This window comes from Loa loa, assembly GCF_000183805.2.
Source record: "Loa loa unplaced genomic scaffold supercont3.128, whole genome shotgun sequence".
In the NCBI taxonomy this organism is placed as follows: Eukaryota; Metazoa; Nematoda; class Chromadorea; order Rhabditida; family Onchocercidae; genus Loa; species Loa loa.
In genome coordinates this window covers 146,578-172,522 of record NW_018108308.1, presented here as the reverse complement: position 1 = coordinate 172,522, position 25,945 = coordinate 146,578, and the positions used below count along the sequence as shown (strand labels likewise).

The following is a 25,945-nucleotide window of genomic DNA, read 5'->3' as shown; positions in this document are numbered from 1 at the left end:
TTATCCGAGTTATCACAATAAAAAAAATCATTTATTAACATATTGACATAACAGAAAACCAACATAATCAACATTAAAATAATCAAAAAATCATAGTTCCATTAATTTTCCGCAAAAAAGTTTTTTATATATCCCAAACAAATGAATAATATATTGCTTGATGAATTCTTATCCTAACATTCTTCCGTTATCTGTTATTGCTTTTTCTGTATGGTATCATTATGACTTCAGCTCACTAAATTGCGCATACTTCTAAAATGTTATAGAATAAGAAATTCTGGGCTCTCCTATTTCATTTAAATAATTTGTTTAAAGAAACATGAACTGGATTGAGGTTAGAATTCAACTTTACTTCGCAAGTGACCGCTAGCTTGAAACAATAAATTTAACCCAATTAAAAATCTACCTCTTTGGTTATCAATAAGCGCTTTTATTTTCCCTCGAATTTTCCTGTAATTCTGAAGTGAATTAACAATATTATGTTCAGAATCGAATCATTCTTTCAATTTCTAATTTGCTGCCAACAAAATGATTGCTATACTACAGTACTTTTTCAATAAGAAATCCATACCATTCACAGCAAATACACCGACAGCCAAATGATTTTGCTGTATTCATTGTTAGTATTTGTATGAAAAATTACATTTTTATTAACCCTACCTGTCACACCGTCCTATTCCGCATGCATTTCGCTGAAACTTTCCTTTCCGTTCTGACCATTTGTCTCACTCCAACCTGTTCTCCTTCTTCATCGATTCCATTGAATATTTCTCAGCATTATAATCATTTTGAACAAGAATTATACCACACTACTTGCATTTGTTACTCCTGCCAATTTGAATTAGTCGACTTCTTTTACCTGGCTTCATAAGCAACTCATTCTTTGTTACATTTTTTTGGGTAATGAAATTGATAAAGCAAATTTATAATTTATTGTAAATAATTTTATACGTTGATTCAGTAAACTGGTTGAGTTATTAATTAGAACGATTTTCCATCTGCTAGCTATCTGACTTTTGACCTTGATGTGATACCGCAGAATATATTTCCATTTCTTCTTGTTCTTTACGTAATTTATTTTCTCCTAGATGGACTATGAATCCTCGGCAAAGAAAATTGAGCAAGAGGAAGTCATCGAGCATTATGTGACCGAATCACGTCGATTACCTGGTGCCAATGCTTCACACGTCCCCCTGCAAGAAATTCTGAAGGAGACAGTTGAACAACGATACAATGAGGAATTACCAGTTCATGATTTTTACCCTACATCACAAAACTCTTTACAAGCAACTTCATCCGCGCTTAACAGTGAGGCGGAACGGAGGTTTGCTCCTCTGCCGCTTTTGAATAGATAGAATATTCTTATATAAACAGTTATTAATAGATAATGCAAATTCTTATTCAGCTATCGCTCAACTGCTATGTTTTCTTATAAAATTCGATTTTCAAATCTCATTTTGCCAATTATCATTTCAGATTCCATGCAACCGGTGAAAGAGATTGCAGTAGAGATGCGTCATTTATGCAAATATCAGGTATTGTTAGCACTCTCTGGAATTATTGCAAAGATAAACAACATTAAATGTCTCATAGCTCTGTGAACAAATAACAAATAAACCGACAACATCGTCCTATTTTGTCTTGTCCTCTGAATGGACGTCGATTTCCTAAATGAATTTTGAATGTTTTGTTGTAGTAATTTTCAAACCTCTTGATAATTAATAGTTTGATTGATAATTCGATACAACAAGTTGTTATGGTCAAAAAAGAAGCACACAGTTTCTTTTGACATCCCTCTGAATTAAGTTGAAAAGTTTGCTACAATTGTTACAAAGTCTCTTTTTTGATTATCTATGTTATCATGTCTAAAAGCATATTTTTGCGCGGATCGATAATATTATTATTTTTTAAAACGATCTATTAATAGAATGAAAAACTGATTTATGAAATCACACCTGTACTGATCACTCATTTCATACAAATCCAACAATAATCTTAGAGGGACTTTGAATATCTCACTATTATCGGAATGTTATATAATTTCCACTGTGTAATATTTTACTGATAGTGCGTATCACGTATCACGTGGGGGCATCACGTGTGCATATCACATGTTATAGCGTTAATTTCGTTTGAAGTGGAAAGAGAATGAAATGGACAGAATCCAAAATTTCAATAGCTTGGACAACTTAGATTTACAATTTATTTCATGCGTCTATTACTGATAATCTGTGGATGAATTTTCAGGATTGCATCATATATTCCTTACATTTTGAAATTCAAATAAGAGAAGTAAATTGAATTAACCTGAAATGAATGGCCAATTATACGAGTTTTAACTTCGAAATCAGCTCAAAATAAAATAAATATTTTTCACAAATGCAAAAATCAAAAATATGATTTCGAACGTTCGTCAAAAAAAGCAGCAGTATGAGCAAAATAATGGAAGATCGTTTGTTGAAAGTTCCGAAACTTTGGTTTCTTCTTCTAAAAGCGTTTTCCAGCAGTTCTTGGATATTTCTATTCCTTCTTTTCCCTCATTTTATCATTTTCACCATTTCTTCCTTTAACGTTCTCTTGAATTACTGTTCGGGAACAAAAACTGAAATATGCAAGACTTTGTCTTGTCACTTATGAATCTATAGCAGTTTTGAAAATTTAACTTAAAACTAAATATTGCTACTCTGACCGATCTACTCATTTGATCATACATATGATGTGCAAAAATATCAATAAAAACAAAAGAAAAAGTTATTTTTTCCAATCGTCACTTCTCGTCTTACAAAGAACCAATTTGGAGTAAGAAAGATCAAATTATCAGGAAAATTACAGGAATGTCTCCTGGTAGTCACAAGGAATCAGCAAACGTACCAGTACCATATCTCAAATTATCAGATAATTTGGATCGTTCCATGGCAAATATTCATTCTTATGGATATGATGTTCACGAAGTGCATACATCAGGTCAGTCGTCCACACTTATTCATTTGCATTTAAAGCGCTGCATCATAATTATGATGTAGAAACATTTCACAACAAATCAAGTAGCAATGCGATATGCTTTTAACAATCTTAAAATATTCTAAACATTATCCATCGAATCCCAACTCTGATTCGATTTTAGATTAAGCTTCTTGACACTCATGAAGAGTATTTATTACAGAGGGTGGTGCACGAATAGTGCAAACGCATGGATCAGGCCTCATCCATGATGGATCCGCGATACAACAAACAGAACGAAGCCTAAATCAACAACGGATACATAGGGATAGAAGTGTCGAACATCAGCGGTCAACGTTGATTCAGGAGCGGAGTGAAGGAAAAGACTCAGGAGTCCCCTCAACTCTAAAATCTAGTCACAAAGAAGTCGGTTTCCTCCACTCAGCAAGGTTGATATATTTCCATACCAAAATTGTAACATTATATTTCTCCACAAAATGACAACAAATTGTCATACAGGTCAACAGCTAATGAAATTGGTGCTGTAATTGATCATCATCGGAAAACCGTATATACACTGCCTTTTCCATCTGCTGAAAGAACAAAAAATTGGCAATGTATCGGCACCTTACCGGAAGAGAGGTTCGTTTACTAATTAATTTAGAGCAGAACAAAGAGTAACTAAAGAAGGCATGGCAGAAATTTTTTGTAAAACGCGTATTATTCAATGTGGCTATGCCGGTATTGAAGCGGTCTGACTCATATCATCATGTCCACTAAAATGTCCAACAAAATTTCTCCGAATCCATTTAATTAAACTCATTACTTCCTGGGTAAATTTAATTTACTCCACTGACCAACATGATCAGAGCAACAACAACACCAATAATGGTAACAATAGTACTAATGATATTTTTGCAATATGTGTAATTAAGTTGTAGCACTTCTGTTGAAAGATCAATGACAAATTGAAGACAAATTGAAGGATCTACCTCTTCGGACCATTGTTCACTGTTCAATTTCACCCTGTTTCAGTCCAGTTTAGTCCGAATCTAGAAGTATAGCCTGTTTTAGTAAACTGTCTCGAAAGGACAGCTACAAACGTATGCAAATGGGACAGCAGGATGATTCGGCTGATGTTTATGCGGTATGTTGAAACATGTGCTAATGGAATGGCCAATTTTAATAAGAGTTTCTTGAAAACACAAATACTAAAAATGTATCACAGCCTTAAAATATTAAAATTCTTAAGATAATTCGGAATTACAGCCTCGATCGGATGCCTCATTAATCGCCGGTTTCACAAAATCACGTTCGCAATCATCCGAAGGAACGCCGACACTATGGGAACAAGTAACACAATTCATGAGAAAGATTCTCGCAAGAGCAAGGTTTTCCAAATTATTGCAATTTTCAAAGAATTCTGAGCATAATAAAAAATACATATGGATGAACGAATTTGCTATAAACACTACTTCGATGATCCTCAGAGAGCGGGAAGGAAATCTGGAAACAGGAAATCAATTTATGGGCCTATTTTTAGACATTCCCCGCTTTATTCCTTATAAAAGTCAATCCCTATGCCTCACAGTAAAATTTATGGAGTTAAATTGCAGCAGAAATATACATGGCCCCCTTTACGGTACTTTTCTCAGACATCACAAGAGATATATGCTACGGCGACAATCATAGTATCGGTATTCTTCTCATGCAAGATGAGAGATTAACGATTATTCTAAGTCAATTCCTGTGAATGCTTTAAATATCAAAAGAAATTTTTCAGGAATACGACATGGACGCCCCGCTTAATTTGTCTTTTGTTGTTATTTTTACTTCTTGTCACTTTACTTTTCATTTTACTGGGCATTGTACTCAACGCTCTATTTAGCTCTTACTCGGTAAGTAATACTTCCGGCAGTAATATTTTCATTGATAAAAACATTTTGATGAGCTGCATTTTTGAAACCTATAAAGGGATTGACTCATTTTTTCAATTTTACGAATGATCGTTAAATTTTTCCAATATTTTTTGAAACCTCTAATAATAATTTTGAAGTTGCAAGAATTTTTATTTCACTAATTTACTTCTAAACATATGGTACCAAATGAAGCATCGCAAGATTTTTACCAATTTCTTTTTGAATACATCAGTTCTGTAGTATTTTCGCTGCCATTAAGATCTAGCTTTTAGATACGGACATTATCCTTATATCCACCAATATGTAAAAAATGTCACCATCATGTCCAGGACGCTGTCTACAATCAGATTCCCAGTCTACTTCATATTATCTTCTATAGTTCATCACAGGTTCATTTCGAGCTGATCGGGAATTTACCGTTCAAAAGTAACTCGTCCAGTGTTATCGATTTCGAAACGGTACATTTTATTTTCATCTACATTTTGGCTTCAAAAAAAAATAAGGAAATGAACAACTTCACTGTTCAAGTACCGGCATCACTTCTCTTTCTTGTTAGCAGCATCTGATACAAATTTTAGGGTTATATAGCAATAGCGGATCATGCGTTGATTGATAGTTCTGGTAAGCATATCGTATGTTTCCTGCTGCCCCTTGATCGTTCCGCCATTCCAAGTGTCACTGCTCTTCGTGATGCGCTTTCATCTGTAACCTCTGAGGTTAGCATGCCGATTACTCACTAATATTTTTGCTTAATTTTCAACAAAAAAAATTTTGTGCTATAAAAAATGTTGCGGCAAAAACGTTACGGCTGTTGAAAAATTCCAGTAAAATTTTGCTAATAGTTACAAATCTGTTTTCATTTCGATTCATTGTAAAAGAAATACTTCCGGTTGAGCATTAAGATTTATTCGGAATATGGATGGCAAGAATATTGGCAGTACCACGCAGAAGCAATAGATGCGAGAAGTGCAGAACGTAAATTTACAAATAAAATTGATGATTGTCGAAGTGCAAAATGGTATTTACTGAAGCATACTGTTTATACGCGAGGTAAGTTTAGGATTTCTTGGTACTGGTATTGCTTGTTGTTGAGCCGCTTAAATCCCGATATTTGTTGACATATTTGCTGGATCTCATTATATATATACCGGTATTTTTTACCACGATTATCAGTTAACATCTTAAACTTGCATATTTTAGATTCAAGTTGCTCGAATTGTTATGACTTTTGCTTGCCAGACTACGCTATTCAACGATTACATAAGTATGAAGATGATATGACGATCGGTATCAGACGTTTGGATTGTTTCCGACTTTATGTTTCTGAATGGGAAAGATATCAACTGACACCTGATACTCAAGGTGGACATTGGTCTTATCCAAAAATTTCATTAAATGCACAACAAGGTTCATTAGGAAAATAAATTAATTAGGATCGAACCAATCAAATTCCACATGGCATCGAATGAATATTAAAGTGGATTCAAGTATGTTTTAGGAATTCCATGATATCGTTCTTTGTAATTAAGTAAATCCTAAGCAGTGCTTACCTTGCTATTGATTTAAATTGTCATCGAGATCTCTTTTCACTTTTTATTTTTACATATGCTCTTTCTTTTTTTCCCAAACATTCGAATACTAAATGGATTATCTAAACCAAAACATAAGTCAAACTTGAACAAAGTATTTTCGATCTTTGTTTTCGTTTGAAATAATAATGATTTAAGCAATTTCTTTCTGAAGGTTTGAGTAAGTTTTAAAAAAAAGATAAATATAAAGATGTAATTCGCTGGATGACTGACTAGATGCTATCACTTCCGTGGCATTCATTAATTTCAGTTCAAAATTTTCTTCATTGAATCCAGTCATTCTGTATAATTTATTTTCACTTTTTTTTACAGCATTTAATTTTACCTTTACCGTAAGCTGATTTCCAGGAACTGGGTGAGGAATAAAACTTCGCACCGTCATAATTTCACTTATGAAATGTTGGCAAACCTTTGATTTTGACCTTTGACTTTTTGGTCTACGACTAGAAAGTTTTGTCCCATCTGTTACAGATCTAGTGGGAAAAGATTTTAAAAGCTCAGATGTAATCGCAGGATAAGTGATTTCCTGAATCATCATTAGGTCAACAATAAAGACCAGTGAAGTTTCGACAAGCTGACAGCAATGTATAACTTTGTATCATAGTAATGTATTATCCCGCATATCAAACTTTAAACTGCCTTGTTGTTTTGGTATTGATACAATAAGTTGACAGAATCGTCTTAGGTTTACCCAAGTTTCCCTTAGCATCTTCTATTATTAAAAGCTCACTGTAACAATGCTTACAACTTCATATTTCAAAGTTTTTCACTGTTAATAGAAAATGTATCTTGAATGAACTCTAACTTTGTTGATTGAATAATACCATGAAAGTTCATGATAAAAGGAAGATTTGATGGGAGATTCCTCTTCCTCACAATAATTCCCGGTAATTAGATGCCATATTGAGTATCATATGTTCTGGAGAAGATTGTAAGAAATCAGTTAAACAAACAGACAGTTCTACAATGCTTACGAGATAGAATCATTTATACATCATTCAGGACAAAATAAAGATGTCGAATAGAAGTAAAAGTTGAATTTTAATTATTAAAAAGTAATTTCTTGTCCATACAATTTAGAGATGATTATAGCAACAAATTTTCTGGGACTGATAGTCCAAATGTGCAAAAAAGCATAATTCTTCGATTTACAGCAATTGGTTTTAGTTTCTTTGTTTTCTGATAGATGCTCACTTCGCTGGTGCTGAAAGAAAAGCAGACTTCAGTATATTTTAGCATGTCAGAAACGGTAGATCATTCCGGATGTCGTTCATCTAATTTACATAATCAGCATGTATTTGAGATGGCAAAAAAGTTTAGTAAATGACTGATATGATTAATGAATTGGTTTGGCGGATGGAGAAGGTGCAGAAATGATTGGGTGATTAATTAGAACCAGCACAGAAAATGTTGCAAAATCTGCTTGGTGACAGTGTGATTTTTAAATTGCTGCTGAAATTAGAGAGATATTAGTAGTACCTTCACTACTGGAACTTTTAACACTTGTGATGTAGGATTGTTCTGACTGCGTCTGAGTATGCTGGGTTTCCAAGTACTTCTGCTGTTTAGACTTTTCCGTCTTCTTCCTTAATTTAGCGGCAGGTTCTGATTCTTTCTGTTCTTGATCTCCACCGTCCTCATCCGGCTGCGTTTCTAATGTCTTCTGTCCTATCATGTCTAGTGATGATGGTTTTAGTGGTTTTGATTCCGTCTTCTTTGTCAGTTGAGTCCGTTCCGAAACTAGCCGTAATTTTTTCGCTTCTATTTTAGCCTGAAATAAGCCACATTTAAGAATGAAGTGCACGCCAGCCAATTTTTGGTCAATTTCGGGTTTTTTGTACACTGTTCTGGTTGTGAACAATTATCAATAGATTAATCAGTTATTTCAAAAACGTAGAGATATCAAAAAACTTTCAAAAAACTTAAGATGACATGAAGCTGCGACATAACGCAGTTATCTTATTGCCATGCTCATAAAGACTGTGGTAAATGCGAATTTATATAAAAACAAAAATTGGTCCAGTTAAATCGATTTCTACCTTTTCTAACTCTCCAAGCGATGATTTTGCCTTCTCCAAAAGGATCGGGAGCGTTTGCTAAATGAAGCAATTTAATTTTGCAGGAATTACTGAAAATACTCACATTCTAAAGAAAATTTTCTTCGCTATTAGAATAATTTTCGTTATTAGCTATTAGAATTCTAAATTCCATGCTCCCCTTTCCACGCAAGTATCTAAATCCTAATTCATCCGGAGAATTGTGATCAGCTTAATGCAACTATATTTAATTGAATATGAATCATTACCGCAGTTCTGGAAGCTGTCGACATTATTTTCTTTTTGATACTGCCCTGTAAATTTGAAAACTATTTTTCCCAGAAAAGCAATTGGACCATAAAATTTCAACTGTCTACTGAAAATTCTATTAGCGTGAACACATTTTATTATAAACCTTTTTCTTTGATAATATTTTGTCTGCCTCTTCCGTTTCAGTTTCTAACGATATATTACTTTCTACATCTAAGGTTGGCTGATCGGCGCTTCGTTCATTATCGATAAGGACTGACATTCCTTCCTAAAAAAATATACTCATTTTTAGGTTTTGAACCCTTCAACTTCTCCTAAATCAACTGTTATCCATATTGTTTATTCTGTCTCAAATTTCTCACAATATTTTTTGGAACAAAAGAAAGCTTACATCTTCACCAACAGGTTTTAGTGTTACAACAGCCGGTCCCAGAATATGATAATGATCATCTAAGCTCGTCGAAGGCTTCAAAGCAACAATCATCGCTCGGAATCCGATGATAAGCTTTCTTCCAGTCCCAACTTCAATGTCCATTCGACCGCCCACCGAATATCCACGCTTCGTGTATAATTTTTCGAATTCATCTAGGGTTATTAAAGCAAAACTGCAATAATGCGACTCACCCAACATTATTTTAATTTCAATCAATTTAGTAGGTGAATTTCTATATATTCGATGATCATTTTGAAAATAAATCTGGATATCATGAGCTTATATTTCATCAAAACCTTTCCATTTCAAGAAAGATCCTTCCAACTAGAGGTTATATACTCGTTTCCACTCCAATAAATTCACCTAATCTCCAATCATAAAAGCAGCAAAAATGAAGTTGCGCAAATGTTATCAGTATGCAAATTATTATTCGCACAGTACAAATTTTGAGGAAATAAATACGAACGATTCATGTTGTTCCTTTAGTTCATATATAAGTCGTCGTGTTTGCTCCTTTCGTGATATTGTCCTAATGATTGAGCTGTCAAATAAGCGAACAATGTCCATCATATCTTCATCAATCTTGATTAGTATACAGTCGGTTGATGTTCGATATTCAACTTTTGGTTTTTTCACTGATTCACGACGCTGAAACAAAAATATGATCAAATTGGATGTGCTGTTAAAAAGGATGGAAAAGATTTCCTAAAAAAAACAATCACTTTTTAGAGGTATTTCTGAGCAGAATTAAACAAAGATATAAATCGCTAATCCAGCAGTTATAGAAACGCAAAATTTAAGCTAATCCTATGATTAGCTTCCTTCTTTCTTCTAATTCGAAATTTTATGTTTATTTTATCATACAATTTTTTTGGTGTCACTGAGTGACACCAAAATTTTGAGCAATCGGCAATCTTTTGAAAAATGCTTACCGCTCTTTTCATCTGGCAATCAAAAAATCATTTTTGTCCAGCAAATTTCATCCCCTAACAGGAAAATTTGAAAAAATTTCTGGCAATAAAAAGAAAACAAACAAAATCATTTTTGTCTAGCAAATTCCGCTCCCCAACAAAGCGTCCCTGATATACATAGTAATCGTGCTTGTGCTCTTTGCCTCGTCTAGACAATGTCATTTCGGTTACTCTGTAATTATCAGTCGTATTTATCATTGATAATGCTGCACGGTCGTATTCGTATTTGAAACTAAACAAGCTAGTTAAAAACGGTTGCTTAAGTTTTTAGAAACGAAAACTGTGCCGGAATGTAATAAATGAAATTCTTGAAGAAATTGTGTGTCAAAGATAGATAACGAACTTGCAAATACCCTTTCGGACGAAGTACATCGTCTTCCCGAATGTTTGAACCAACTGGCCACCTGATTGCTCACTTCCTGATTGTGTTTCAAGATATTTGACCAATTTATCCACTAAATTTTGCCTTTTCTGATTATCAATAGCCTGAATCCAATACACAGATTCTAGAGCATCCTGGAAACTAGGATCCGGAGAATTAATCAGACGTTCTCCGCGATCACGCAAACGATTCAAAGAGCGCTCCCACTGCCGCATTGATTCGTGATGTAAAAATCCCTGCCTGTAACGAAGATGCCTATACATAAATTCATGGATACTTTGAATTTTACGGATTTAAAACCGGAATGCAGTTATTTAAGCGAAGAGTCGTTCCAGCAATTTACAGGATGGAAATTCTTGATGAATACATTCTTAAAACATATAAAGCCTAACTCCGCATTCTCGACTGTTTTACATATGTGATCATCAAAAGCTAATGTGTTAACAATTGGATTTTTATGAAGTGGTAATTTCTACGAACTTCTGCAAATCAACAATAGTATGTTCCAGCGTTTGTGCAGCCATTCGGATAGCTTGTTTGGTCTTGATAACAGTAATCAAGTCAAGCACTTCTTTGTTTTTTTTCATCGCTTTCCGGATCAGGGCATCCACAATTTTGCTCAAATTTTTCTGTTCTCCTAATGCTACCTGATAGGAATCACCCGGAAAAAACGTGAATTTTGCTGGCGGTTGACTAAGAAGGAATTGAAGAAAATATAGTGCTGACAGCTGAATACGTACACGCAGAAGCTGAAACAAAGTTAAGTACTTACGAAACACATGGCATAAAGTATAAAGTAATTAAAGTGACATTATATACATACAAGGGGACATGAAGAAAGAAACAGCAACATACGCCAGCAGTATACAATGCTTCATGTAACGTGAAAATAAACAGTGGTGTGATGCGTAGGATTTTTAGAAGTGTCAAAAGTACCACAAATAAAAGAAGTATGAAACGCATTGTGTTGCAAACAGCTGAAAATAAAATAGTTGGAAGAAGAGAAAGAAAAGAGGTTTTCAGATGTCGAGATTCCAGAAAAATCTCTAAATATAACGTAAATGATGGAATGGATTCAGGAAAAACATTGAAAAGATTATTAAAATATCAAATCTCTTTAAGATACCGAAAGACCCATCTAAGGAATCATAAAAAAAGATAATTTCATTGCTTTATGAAATTGTGCCTCTTTAAATACTTCCTTTCTCTTCAAGAAGAAAAGCCAGAAAGCTAAAATAAAGTAACTAACACAATACTCTCCACTGTCCATTATCCTGTATGCATGAACCACTTGGATATTTGGCCAATATAACCGAAAGAACGGTGCAAATACTAACAATTAATGATACATAAACAAGAAATAGGACAAACTCGATAGTAATCCGATTCACGCTTTGAAAGCAGCGCATATCCAGACGATCTAATTCCTCAAACCATCGTTTGTAACCTCGTCAAGAATTGTAGGAACTAAATATCACTCACTGAACAGCTTCGCAACATTTATCCACGGTTGCATATTAGCTTGTTGCAAACATTTGACTGCGGAAAAATGTAGCGTGATTCAATATTTCAATAATTTTCACTTCAAGGCAACATAATAAACACTATAAAGCGGAGGCCAGATACAAAGTTAAGGTGGGAAATTGATGAACGACTTCAATAGCTAACTAACCATTCGATACGCTGGTTTCCGTAATCGATGAAAATGCACCACTTCTTCAACAAAAAAAATGAAAGCAATCAAGAATGTAAACATCAGGACTGAGTAGCTGACATCGGTTCCAACTGATGGCTGCCAGAAAATAACAAATGCGATCAGGATCGACTGAATGATAGCCAAAAATGCGGAAAATATGCACCACCTTTAATTAAAAAAAACGAATCAGAAAAGATGCATAACGAGAATGAGAACTGCTGAGGAACTGCCCTACAATGCTCGAACATGTTTATGAAGGTAGATCTATTTAATAATTAGGAATGGTTTTTAATTAATGAAAGCAAGGGCAGAACGTGGGGATAGTCGATTAGTTGGTCGCTAAATATATACCATTCTAGGGACCGAATCGGTTTTAAAACAGAAATATTAGTGGGACTTGGATAAGGCAAGAACGGAATACCCATCCAGTTTAGGCGATTCAGCTTTGTGTCCGTATCAATCCAACACTGAAAATTTAAAAACTTGAGTTTAATATATTTTGAGGTATTTATATTTTGAGGTATTTATAACTTAATGTAATGATAAATCATTTAGTGGAAATCAAATTCTGTGGGCTGACATTGAGCATTTATTGAGATATTCTAATAGATTTAAACTAATATTCCGTTAAACACTACTTTTGAAGTGTGAAGAATATTCTTGCTTTTTAAAGTAATTTTTAAAGGCATAACCCGTAACACTGTTAGGATCCTCAGTTCGACATGGTGATACCATTTATTATCAGCTGAATTTAGATGTTCGCAGAAGTCATCTAACGTTAACTTTCCTTCATCAACACCATGTTCCAGAAGGTCGATTACTAAATGCGCTGCACGTCCAGAAATCGCACCCAAAGTCCAAAGGCTGTATACTCGAGCAAGAAGGATACTATAGTAACCAGTGCAAACATCACTGTCGTCTTTCTTCTGTAGTTAAAAATAACATTTAATTTCAAAGGAAAAGTTTGTCAAACACTGGAGAGCTATTATACTGAGAAACCGTACGATAGCTTACATAATGAAGTGTGAGAAATTTCGATAGATCCCACTTCCGAAATGGTCAGAATTTAGAAATGATTCTCGTACACATAAAGAGAGGGATAAAAGATAAAAAGAAATAAGATACCATAAGAAGTGACTCATCCACCGACTGACTGTCAACACTTTTCACCGATTCATCATAGATACTGGTCTGCACTCGTGAATACTGTCCAACATTACTTGCAAAGCCCTGGAAATCACTAATTATGATCAGTTTCGGCAAAACTGTGATAACCAATGAATCAAGAAAAAGCGTACTTTGGTAGTTCAAAAAAATATTCGAATATACAAAAAGATACCAAAAAGAGCTGTAATAAAAAAAAATTTACTTTAAAGACATTAGCTTCGATTTGCTCATTGACTACGGTCCAGTTAGCCTCTGTGAGATAAGAGTCAGCTTGGCGACGCATTGCTCCTATGTTTGCACGTAGCGTACGATTTAGGTGTCGTTCTACGTTCTTCTCCGAATCTTTAATATAACGTGATCGACGATTTGTACCTTCACGATTTGTAACGTATGAAAATGTCATTCCCTATAATTTTCCAGTATTTTATGAGAAAACCAACAGCATTTTAACTAAATTTGGGATAGGAGCGTTTAGTTACTTTACAACAAAATCGCTAACGTTTTTCAACTAACTTCAGAAATACGCCTCACTCGAAAATCAACGAAAGAAGAAATTAATGCTTAGACATCAACAGCCTTTTGCAAACTGCATTGTAAAGAGGTATTATAAACAGTGATAGATGAAGATCAGTAGTGACTACCTGAATCACCAAACAAACAAAAACGGCGGAACTCGCATAAAGTACCACTTTCTCACCAACTCGACGGGCGTACGGATCATATTGAACACTTTCGGTAAATTCATGTACCAGCAAGAGTGCCAATGCTCCCTTCAGGCCACCATACGCCAAAAGGACATAATCGGTGTCATAAACAATATGAGAACTACCCAGTGCATTCCAAACTTCACGAAACACAAGTAACGCCAATATACGAGCCACCAACGATATGGGAAATAATAGTACGCCGGAGATTAAGTGATAGATTACATCGATCTAAACATGATATACTTCAACACTCCGTCCTTGGACACAACGCCCCAACGGTTAGCAACTAAACTTCCCTCAGTGGTGGTTTTGATGAAATCGAAAAAAAAGACACATAAAGATTCACTTCAACCGGATTATCGAAGAGCAGCAAACCGATGGCGTAGCCGCTGAACATGAATACGATGCAATTAGCCCAATACCCGAATGCTGTCCAAATTTGCAAAGTCAATTCTACACTTCTTGGATTTAATCTTTCTCTACAAATCGATGCAATGTACAACAAAAGGATTTTTTGGAAGCAATATAAGATCGATAAACAGTTAAAGGTCCAGTACCACCCATACCTCTCACCAGTTTTTTTTTTTTACTTCCACGGAACTCTTTTTTCTCCTTTTTTTATTCTACAGAAGTTTTCGAGCTTGATCATTGATTTTTTCTCCATACCGTTGCTTAACAATAAATAATCACCTAAGATAATTTAGTGTAACGCCATAAAAGACGGTGGCTACAGCGGCTGATCCTTTGGTTATCTCACCCAATTGCCATACAAAGTATACCGATATCACCAAAAACATCTAAAATTGTAAAAATCTTACATAGTGATCTCTTGCATTGTGGAGAAATATACAGTTGTAGATAAATTCATACTAAATGATTTTGATTCCAACCAAGGAACGAACTAACTTCGAGTTAAGCCTCGAACTACGACAGTTCCTAATATCTCATCCAAGGTATCCCATGGAAATGGCAAATGATATTTTCTTTTAGAAATATTTGATGCATTTTCAATATTAAAATCACAACGCCAAGTATCAGGGATGAAAAAATAATGAATGACCTGAATTCTTTTCTCCTCAGTAATACCATGCCGTATTATCATAACAGTAATATGAGCACTGGTATATCCTAGCAACGGCGATATTACGATACAACTTACGCACATTGCTGCGTAATGTACAAAAGTATACGGATAGGATGGTAAATTTACTTCCTTCTGAAATCGAAGAGAAGCTTAAGCTAATAACTTTCAAGAATCAGCGATGTTTGGGTAACTTCATCGTCAACACTGAATGGTGCGGAAAATCAACTAAAATCAAAATCAAATTTTGGAAAATCAATTAAGATTTCCACCTTTATGTTATAACTTTGCTGATTTATAAGTGTGCTGAAAGAGCAACAAACACTGCTGGAATAAAACGAAAAAAGCTTTACTTGACGTAAAGTACTGCCTAATACTGCCTAATATGCCATTTCATTGGTGCGTTCCGTTGTGATTGTGTGACATTTTATAGTTTGAATTAAAAAGATACAAATACATTCCCAACCGTAACCTTACCATTCTGAGAGAAAATTATGAACAGGAATTACCAAAACAAAACTACGGAGAATTTGGTAGACGAAAATGGCCAGACCATCGTTGAGCAACGACTCACCCTCTACCAGTATTTTGATACGCTGCGGAGCACCGATATCTTCGAGAATTGCAACAACTGCTACCGGGTCTGTTGCAGCCAGAATTGCACCCATCAGCATAACCTAGATGATCCCAACTTATCATTATTGGAAAATCCACGACATTTGCCTTGGCAGTTCTTATTGTGGATTTGCTATAAATAACAGATAAATCACATGTGCCTATGGATAATGTGGCAAATGCTCATGCGAAAAATGATTGTGAAATGAGTGAGGCTTAAAAAGAAAAGGGATAAGTATGAAAGTCAGCGCAGCTATCAAAGCCAATGTCCAGTCGATGCCATTTTAGAAGGAATGAATCAAAGTGTGATAATCTAAGCCAAAGAGTAAATAGAAACCGCAAACTGCAGTCGGATATTTCATGGTAAAAATGCGATTTCTGTGGCATTATCGATACTTTCAACAAAGAAACCTTTTCTGCCACCTTGAAAGCGGCTAATTAAGGAATAATAAAAACAGAAATTCATAGAATGATGAAGCAAAGTTAGGCGTGTATCAGTTAACAAGTGAAAAAAAGTTGCATGGAAATTCGTCCCAGTCAGTAAATACAGAAAAAATAGAAAACAAAACGTTTTGCAACGGAAAGTACTTGAAATCATTTAGTCATAAACAATCTACTTTCCGTATCTCCGAGTGATATCCACCGTGAAACTGATCTTCGAAAGAATGGCACACGTACATGATGAAAAAACCAGGTCAAAATTAACCATGTAATCCAGAATGATTCATTCCAATAACACCAGAAGCAATGCACCGAAGATTTGTCTCATTTGATGTTAATTTACATAAAATCTAAGACCTATATTTTAATTTTCAATTTCCATTCAGACTGGCAAGTCGTTACAGTGTTACAGTGATAATCTACCAACCGTGAATATATTCCAGTTGTCCATAATCCGTAAAAATGGCAGCATTAGAGCAGTGTATAATATTAATGTTAATAAATAGACAGTAGCGGTCAGCGCGAATAATAGCCATTGCTTGCGAAAGAATAGATGTGAATTGCTTTTTACAGCAGATTCAAAAATAAGTAGCGGTAGAAGAACCTAAATGAAAGATTGACTCGGATCAAAATATCTTGTTGCTTGTCCTATCTCCAAGACGGAATTCCCTTATGCCGCACCATCACTGGTTATAACTGATAAAACGTACTCCAACAACGATGCCTGGTTCAACCGTCTTCCATGTATACGTCTCATCAATGTGTGCCATCAAATTTTTTGGAAAGAATAAATGAAGAATAAAACTGAAATATTATACTTGTCTTTAAAGGTAAAATTTGAGTAATTCAAGTCATTACTTGAAAAACTTCAATTTATCAATTTCGACTCTTTGTTCTCCAACAGAGGCGTCGGTCAAAGGTCAGCACAGTACAAGTGCATCGTTTCGTGATGATTATATGTTTTAACCATTTCACTTTTTTAATTACGCCAAATAATTCAAAAAGGGATTTCGAACATATCTTCTCATAAACAAAATTAGTTCGAAAGTTTAAAAAAGAAAAACAAAAAACTAAGTAATTGATATTAAAAGCAAGTAAAAATCGTAAAAGGTACGTTTCAATGAATTTTGAAAATGAAAAGAAGGATGGAACCTTGTGCCAAGTGCGAATAAGAAGATGAGAATAGTATCCGGTATACGAAGAAACCGGATGCGACGATTTGTAGCATCTAATACAAGACCGGTAACAAGAGCTAAAAATGGGAACAAGAATACTTGCAACGATTTGAGCATGCCACCGCACAGGAGCGCCTACTTTACCTTAATTGAACGTAATAATAAATCGTCCTTAAGTGTTTCATCTCTTTTGTACCTTCATTTAAACTTCTTTTTATAATTTCTGCATAAAATTGTAAGCAAATTCCTGAAAAAAAATCTCTTTTTACATTACTTTTCGAATTCAAGCTATATTTTTCATCAAAAAATTTATACGATAGCTACTTGGGATGTGGTGTTACATTGGATGGCCGCATTGTTTCCAATACCGTCAGATAGGTGATCCTTTTCACTTGCGGGGGAATGATTTATTTATAGAAGGTATAGAGGGCTGAGTATAATTCAGTTACTGAAAGATGGAATATGCGACAGCAGGAGGTTTGAACAGTTCGAGGCGCACTACTGCAGATCAGAAGGGGAAGCAAAAGAAAAAGATCAACAATGATGTATCAATTATTTCACAACCTACTCGAACGGTAATTTATTATTGGTATACTTTTTAAAGCCAAAATTATTGTATGTAGTCTTATCACTCATTCGGCGAACTCCTAAAAGCTTCACACTTCAAATGCTTCAAACGTGTAGTGAAAGTACCGCATTGCGATATGACTGATAATTAAAGATGATTGACTGAAAAGGGTTATCGATTGGCTATGGATGAAATTTATGCAAAGGATGTGGTTAATGGTAAAGTTTATTGAATTCACTGAAATAAATTGTTTTTGTCTGTTCTACCGTAAACTGTATGTTTTGTTTTGTCCCACTGTTTTTCAGAAGAATCAGGAAATTTCGAAAAATATCAATAAGCGAAAGGGAGCTCGACGAAGGCGAACATCGTGTATTCCTTCAACTATTAGTACGCTTGACACATCTCTAACTCCATTTAAAAACGGGTCTACCCGACCCACAATTCAGGTAAGCTTTGTCACATGCCATAATCAAATAATTACTACATCAAATCAGGATGTCCCCTAGTTTTTGGGGGGTCCTTTGCACAGAAAAACCTTTTTTATGATCCTTATGACGGAAATTATTGATACATATAGGATAGCAGTCATTTGAACTGGAAAGTCAACGATATATCATCTCCAATGAATTCAGAAGTTCTTGACTTTTGGGAACGTCCAGACATGGGTTCTGGTCGCGAAAAACGCCATAAGAAGAGAAACAGGCTGAAAAATTCCTCGGTCTACAAGTTTTGCATAATATTGATGTACTTCGTACCTCTTATTTCAGTCCTCATCATAACGTACCATTATGTTTGCATCTTTCAGTTTTTTCACTTCATTTCTTGTGGATAAGTAGTCAAAGACAAGTAGTTTGCAGTTTCGTTTGACAACGTCCGCTGCAAGTACTTCCGTAACTGGGCATGCAAATACTATTGCCAGTAGCAATGAACCAGATGTAATATCATTAAGTGACGAAGAAGGGAGCGAGAATCTAGAACCTGTTACTGAATTAGCTTTACTCGACCAGGCAGGTGATATCGATGACACTGAATTTATATCTTCAAGCTCTGTAAAATTTTTCCTTCAGTATAGTAGTCTCACTTTGAGATCATTTGGGAAATGAGTACTCCTCGAATTGTTGGAATATAGCAAGTCATGAATGGATGAGTAAACATCGAAGAAGAAGAGGAGTAATCTTGCAACCTTATACTGTTAATTGTAGTTTTCAAAAAATAGTGCAACTTACAAGTACTTTAAATTGTCCCATATTGGGGATCGGTGTTCGCTTGCAAATTGCATGGTTATCACGACTGGAACAGGCTACCTGATGTATAACCAGGCAACTTGTGATTTCATAGAAAAGAAATAGCCTGAGGAATTTTTGTGCTTTTATCAACAGTTCTTTAGATATTTGCATCGCATACCATACCGTAAATATGGTTTTTTTAAACTACATAAACATATAAAACTGAGTTCATTCATTTCAGTGTGATTATTTCACTAAGCAGTTACAAACTTCACCACTGATCAAGAAAAAAGTTCTAAAATGTCTGACTGCTTCTGACGAATTAGAAAGGCAAAGGCTTATTAATAATGCAATTTCCGAGAAAACTGATAATGCCAATGTAGAAAATGAAGGTAGTGCTTCATTTAATAATTCAACTGAAAAGCTAGTTTCTGAAATAACGATGATTGCAACGGGTTCAATACAAGATTAAAACAACTTTTGGAATTGAACTTTTGGAGAAAACATAAAGTTCGTTCAAGTTGCAGACAATCTAACTTCAAGAAACAAGGAACAAATAAAAGTGGGTATTGGTGGCAGGGAGAAGAAACACTTCACCATCGAGGTTTGCTTTTTAGGTGTACGACCTGGCTGTGAATTCTTATCTCTTTGTAGTAATTTCACTGCATTTCTTCATAGATCCATAGATTTAATATTTTTGTTTCAAAATGAATTATTAAAGTTTAATTTAGGTACCACTGAGGAGCGGTCCACTTTTGGTTCGAAAAGATTCTTTTGATGGATTTAATTTAATCCCTGGCACGCATAAATTTGTACAAAATGGCGAAGTGGAGGTGAATTTTAACTTATTAGTAACCTTCATTTCATTCTAGCATTTTTGACTGTCAGATATTTTTCCTTCATATTTTTCTGCAAATTTCAGCTTAAAATTGAAAAACCAGAAGGGAAAGATTTCATTGAACTCATCTTGTTTGAATGCTGCGGCCCGTTGGAAGATCCTAAACAGGTAGCTCGAGGTGGATACAAAATATGTGCGTCAGCTGTACTACATGAAAATACATCTGTGGAAGTAATACGCGAGGCACTTAATGACTTAGCTGAACAATTGGAGCGAATATCTCATGACTCATTTTATCCTGGTGAATGTGAAAATCACTTGAAATTGGGCTCTTTATTAAAGCCGTTTTTAGTACCTTAGCCTATAGTGCTTTCGGCTCATTGAGGTTTTTACTTTAGGCAAAAAGTTACCTTATTCTGTGAGTAGATACTCTTTGTCTTACTTGGAGAAGCAATACATTTATCCGCTGAAGAAGAAATCTTCACGTTTCCCACGAGCTATTTACTACTGTGGATTATGCCAATATCACATCTGTTCAGTTTCTCAAGCAATAGCGCATTTTTTGTCACTAGAACACACTGACAACAGGGAGGTCAGCATTTTAATTACTGCTGAAAAAGTTTTCACAAAATACATAGTTTTTGTGGTAAAGAATTTCTATGAAATATAAGGCCTCCGTGTTTGCCTTATTTCGAGTTTTGTAGTCCAGTTCTTTCCATGTATGTCATGCTGCTGTAGCATCATGAGTCTATGCTCCTTTGATTTTAGAAAATACAGTTTTAGAAGGCATTTCCTTGATTTAATAAAATACAGTTGTAGAAGGCAGAGTCACTAAAAAAATTGGGATGTTTGCCAGGGCCGGCAAGAGAACAAATGTTCAAAGTAAACCAGATTATTCGAGAGTTATACATTTTCACGAGGCTTGCGGATGTACAATATGAAGTCGGATCACAAATAGCGACTTTGTTGTCACATTTTTTGCAAAACGAAGCCCACAAAAGTTGTTTTTTTTTAATTTCATGGTCGAATATAAACTGAAATTCAGCTAAAATTAATTATCATTAATCATAATTGTGCTCGTGTCTGTACTCGACAACTGTGCTTAAATTCATGAAGGCTTATATAATTTCTTATTTCCATTGAACCGTTATGGTATTTTGAAATGACTGAAGCCGATACATGATGTGCAGTGATGTGAAATTGTTGAAGTTTAGGATGTCTTTAATTTTATTAGGATTCTAAAAATTTCGAATCCCTTATCAAAATTTCATTTGTCATGTTTCAAATACACAGGTTATTCGGTGATGGTTTATGGTTCATATCTGACAAGGCTAGCGACTCCACATAGCAATTTGAATTTAGCATTGAATTTCCCACTAGAATATTCGCTTGGTTACGCATTGTCACGGGTTATGGAAGTTCTGGATAATACAACACTTGGTACTTTTTTTTTCGACTTCTTGTATTATTTCTAACTTCCTGAATTATATACTGTTCTGAAATTAAAAGAATTATTCCTATCTTTCAGGGAAAGACTTTACTGTCCATTCTATAACCTCCGATTTTCAACGTCCAGATCCTTCAGTTCGCTGCATTATAAACTCCGTTGCAGTTGTTATTACAACAAATTGCGTTCGACAGCAGCGTGCTACGCAGCTTATTAATTTGTATTGTGCGATTTGTTCACAGTTCAGGATTCTCGCTACTGTTTTTCGTTCATGGGCTGAGGTATGAATAGATATTATTCCTTTCCTTTGCAAAATCATTTGTACTGCGAATATTCTTGCCCTTAGAACCGCTCAGGAAATATGCTTGGATTTAAGAAATAATCGGTTATCGCGTCTTTATGCATTTTATTCAGAACATCGTGCGTACCTGGATAAACAAAAAACTTGACATCTCTATGGGGCTTGAGTCGATGTTTGTATGAATTATATGGTTGCATATAAACTGCTGAGACCAGTAATGTTTTATAGGTGCTAGAATTTACTAATGCTGGATTTCTTGCATTTCATTTTTTAAAAACCTCATGATCTCAAATAAATACTCTTGTTGTGATCGTTTTTCATTTTTAAAGAACAAAGTTCGATAAAAAGTTTCGATTTCTGTATGATTTCAAATACTTTTGTAGTTGTGTTCATTAACTAATGTGCAGTTAGGTGGTATACCAAAACTTGCTTTCGATATCATATTAATTTATTATCTGCAACGTAAGGGATTACTTCCTTTTGTCTTCGAGGTAAATTTATGAGTTATTCCGGTAAATTTCTATTTTTCCTGAAGCTTTAGTTAAAGATTTGATTTGTTTTCATCGGGAGAAATTTAAAAGTAATGATGTTTAACAAGAAAGAAGACTCACACTTTTTATCTCCAAAGTTTAAATATTGAGTGTCTGAAGTAATTTAAGTGAACTTATGGAAATTTTGCAGATCCTAGATGAAGAAGAAATAATGCTGCTAGACAGCGGAAGTCTCGAATTTGAGCACCAAGTGGATAAGATAGTATGTCTTTTTTTTTCAAATTCTTTAAAGTACATTTTTACATGCCTAGTTTTTTCATTTTAGAATACTGATTTTGGTACTGGCAGTAAAGAGTGGGATTTCGGCAAAATTTGGATTGATTTATTTCGCTACTACACTATTGAACATCCTGTTGAAGAACTGATACAAATACGTTTGAGAAAAAGATATGTGTCAGAAGAATGTATACGTTGGAACAAGAAACGGCTTGCAGTCGAAGGTTATTTTGCTTTGATTATTTAGTGAAATTTTGAATTTTTCAAATTTCTTCAACACTAAAGTCGTATTTCCTCTACCTCGCCTAATATAAAAAGTTGTTGCACTGTTAAAGAGCGAATTAAAATGATAATTTTCATCATCTTTTGTATTTTTTTGTATTTTGTAATTTTCATCATCTTTTGTATTCTTTTGTATTTTTTTTCGGAAAGTACGAGTAGTTTTATTATATGTTTTTTGTTTTTCAGATCCATTTGCTCCAGATCACATAATGCAGCCGCAGCAACGCATAAATGGTTATTTCTCGAGCTGCTTTCTATCTACTTATTTTTATTTTGCTTTACCGCGCACTGTTGTTTGTTCGTTAATCCCATATTCCGTTATATCACCCGAAACTGCTGATCTGCGGATGAAAAAGGTGGTTTTTCATCTGTTGTGTGACGAATTTTTTAATATAACTTATTTTTTATATGAGGAATTCTATATAATCTATATAAGAGGAATTTTATATAATCTTTTCCATTTCGACGCCATTATAGAAGCGAAAACGCAGGTCGAAAAAAACCATGCTGTTGAATGATTCCTGCTGCGATGAAAGTGCAGCAAATAATGATCAGCAAAATAACAAGAGCGGTTCGGATGACGTTGGTAATTTATATAAAAGTTTGTTTCCAAAATAAAATTGGTGCGACTGCAATAAAATCGATTTTCACAGTTTAATATTTCTCTAATTTTTATGTTTCGATTTTTTAGACGTGAGAAGTCTAGAAGCGACACAGAATCGGATCATGGAGGCCGATATGAGTAAACAAGAAATTACTACTGTAATCGAAAATGGATTGGAAACTACAACAGGGCTCTGGACAAACCGGGTAATTTTCGAACTTTAGTTTCCTTAATTGGATGTCGTAATACGCTAATTACCGATGATATTTTTATGAATATGACGAGTTTTATGCTGACAAAAGTCTTCTACGTTATAGTATTGATACTTTGGAAAATCTAAACTCACAGGTGCAATCTTACATCTTGAAAACAGTTTAGACCATAGTGAAACACCTTTGCTTCAGAAAATGATCAGTTATACGATTATTCGTAAAAACGGCAATTTTTTATGCATTATCGATTCCTCGTCTGTTTCTTAGTAGTGCTTTTTACTTTTTTAATTAAAGAAAATAGGAATAAAGCAACACAAGAGAGATCAGATGAAAGGGGAAGCGAATAAATAAATGCAAAAATTTTGATATTGGAATTTCAGGTCAATGAAGTTAATTGTAGCAATAAAATTTTTTTGCGTACAAATATATGGCAATAACAGGAATCAAGCAAATAAAATTAGAGGAGATTCCTTCTTTCATGTACTGAGAGGAGGGAAGGGGGGGATGCAAATAAGATGATGTTTAAAATAATTAAGCATATTATTGAAAAAGATTTTCTTTTTTGATTTTCCTCACTGGATACGGTTTTATCCTAACAGTGGTGTGGGAGTAATAAATTTTTCCACTGTTGATAATTTTCTCTTAACCAAATAAGCTAGTTGACTATGTATACCCATTCTAATAAATGATATACACAGCTGGTAGAACTCTAGTAGTCTTCCTGTAAAAATATCAGACAGATTCCCGGGGGAATTGTTTCACATTTTTTAAGGATGAGATCGATGAAAATTTGTTGGCATCTGGAAAATGCAAAGATTTGGAAATGCCACTTTCCGACCCTACTGCCTCATGCCTGGATTTGAATACGTCTCATAATAATCTGAAAAGAGATGATGCTGATGAAACATGTTGCAATCATGATCTGAAGGCAACAACTCTCCAGCAGCATAATTTTTGCTTCTCGGAACTTTCTTTAGTTGGTTTCACTATTTTGAAATCTTGGAACTTCGAAGTACTTTTACTATTAGCGAGTTTGAAACTGTCGAGTTTTTGTGCACTAACTGTGAATTTCTATGATTAGCTTAACTTTATCTTAAGTTTGCTTAAAACCATTTGGAAATCGGGATTTCATTAAAATTGGTATTTGCTTTGTTCCAGCGAATAAAAGAACTTGAATTGTTGGAAGCCACTGTCCAAAACTTATATGTGAAGGAAGGATATGATATGTGATTTTCATAATGCTTTATATGGTTTTTAGTAATTTAGTATTAAATTTTAATTGTTGTGGTATTCGTTCTCATAATAGTACTGAATTTTTGGATTTTCGACATCCTTCAGGAAAAAGATGAATTGGCTGAGACCAGGCTTGCAAATGCTGCTGTTTTGAAAATTAAATTTCATGATTATGACGAAATGGCTATTCGCAAGTTATGGTTGGCTTTAAATAATAATGAATATGATTATCCATGGGCTTTACACTGCTTCACTGGTGGATTGGTATGTTAATTTAAATTAATACGGCAATGAAACTTATTAAACACAGTGGAAACAAGTTATATCCGGAAAAGTTGAAAGTTGAATCCAACTTGAATTTTCGGGAAAATGACTTAAAAAATATTGCGGCACTTTCAACTATGGTACATTTTTCTAGGATAATGTTCATATTCGTTTTTATTTCCATTTCATGTTGACTATTGGTACAGGCCGTTGCTTCAGTGAAATTTAAATTATTGCTGTGTGGGTTATTGATTACTTTTTCCAGGAACCAGCAGTACGATGCACATGTTGTAACGCAGATGGTCATTTGCGAGAGAATTGTCCTGAACTTATGATTCCAAAACCCAAGAATTTCCCACCATTAACTAATGCACGAAAGAAAATAATTGACCTTGTCATCTCCGATATTTTTAGTGATTCATTTTAATTGAATTCTTTAGGCTTCAAAGTTTGGAACGGAATTTTTGTGTGCAAAAAAAATATGTTGGTAAAGTTGCATCCGTCAATTCATGTATTCAGATTTAAGAATCTTTTTTCAAATTTTGTCAGTTACTTAATTTGAGACATCGTTACAGGGGAAACATTCTTTCTAAACTCTTCCATTTCTTAGATATTGATCATCTTTTTTAATGCTGGATAAATCAAAGATCTGAGAGAATGTGGGAAGAGTTTAACTGCATCTCAATGCTTTCTTTCCAAAAAATTCAAATTTCAAATTATCATGAATAACAGAAGAAAAGCCAATGTTAAAAATCGCGAAAACAAAAGGAAGAAACGATTA

The 25,945-nt window shown here is 34.5% G+C and overlaps 3 protein-coding genes across 3 annotated transcripts in view; 2 read left to right on the top strand and 1 right to left on the bottom strand.

Annotated features, from left to right (window-relative positions):
- Positions 1–1,086: 1,086 nt before the first annotated feature.
- Positions 1,087–6,314, top strand: LOAG_03358 (hypothetical protein; the record flags this gene model as incomplete). Its single annotated transcript, XM_003138895.2, has 12 exons — positions 1,087–1,324; positions 1,477–1,535; positions 2,833–2,964; positions 3,164–3,389; positions 3,460–3,582; positions 4,015–4,087; positions 4,210–4,331; positions 4,724–4,838; positions 5,132–5,317; positions 5,438–5,575; positions 5,762–5,909; positions 6,060–6,314. Coding segments are annotated over 12 exons (1,784 nt in total), but the record flags the coding sequence as incomplete, so codon positions are not given.
- Positions 6,315–7,889: 1,575 nt separating this feature from the next.
- LOAG_03357 (hypothetical protein) lies at positions 7,890–15,859 on the bottom strand (the record flags this gene model as incomplete). Its single annotated transcript, XM_003138894.1, has 20 exons — positions 7,890–8,219; positions 8,488–8,544; positions 8,900–9,022; positions 9,146–9,359; positions 9,654–9,835; positions 10,222–10,330; positions 10,502–10,780; positions 11,021–11,289; positions 11,396–11,517; positions 11,790–11,967; positions 12,213–12,402; positions 12,588–12,703; positions 12,929–13,162; positions 13,362–13,466; positions 13,606–13,809; positions 14,045–14,338; positions 14,457–14,589; positions 14,801–14,907; positions 15,171–15,326; positions 15,701–15,859. 20 exons carry the CDS (start codon positions 15,857–15,859, stop codon positions 7,890–7,892), a joined length of 3,561 nt encoding a protein of 1,186 aa, XP_003138942.1.
- Positions 15,860–17,818: 1,959 nt separating this feature from the next.
- The window catches only part of LOAG_17787 (PAP/25A associated domain-containing protein), a 12,604-nt gene continuing 4,477 nt past the window's right edge, over positions 17,819–25,945 (top strand). The window contains exons 1-20 of the mRNA XM_020450449.1: positions 17,819–17,997; positions 18,296–18,436; positions 18,848–18,997; positions 19,458–19,608; positions 19,744–19,820; positions 19,948–20,049; positions 20,139–20,355; positions 20,453–20,646; positions 20,874–21,054; positions 21,348–21,494; positions 21,583–21,782; positions 22,186–22,293; positions 22,484–22,555; positions 22,619–22,793; positions 23,038–23,207; positions 23,329–23,437; positions 23,543–23,661; positions 24,440–24,643; positions 25,006–25,164; positions 25,430–25,577. Of these exons, the coding sequence (XP_020305878.1) occupies positions 17,878–17,997; positions 18,296–18,436; positions 18,848–18,997; positions 19,458–19,608; positions 19,744–19,820; positions 19,948–20,049; positions 20,139–20,355; positions 20,453–20,646; positions 20,874–21,054; positions 21,348–21,494; positions 21,583–21,782; positions 22,186–22,293; positions 22,484–22,555; positions 22,619–22,793; positions 23,038–23,207; positions 23,329–23,437; positions 23,543–23,661; positions 24,440–24,643; positions 25,006–25,164; positions 25,430–25,577 (2,944 nt within the window). The 5' untranslated portion in view covers positions 17,819–17,877. The remainder of the gene's footprint in view (positions 17,998–18,295; positions 18,437–18,847; positions 18,998–19,457; positions 19,609–19,743; positions 19,821–19,947; positions 20,050–20,138; positions 20,356–20,452; positions 20,647–20,873; positions 21,055–21,347; positions 21,495–21,582; positions 21,783–22,185; positions 22,294–22,483; positions 22,556–22,618; positions 22,794–23,037; positions 23,208–23,328; positions 23,438–23,542; positions 23,662–24,439; positions 24,644–25,005; positions 25,165–25,429; positions 25,578–25,945) is intronic.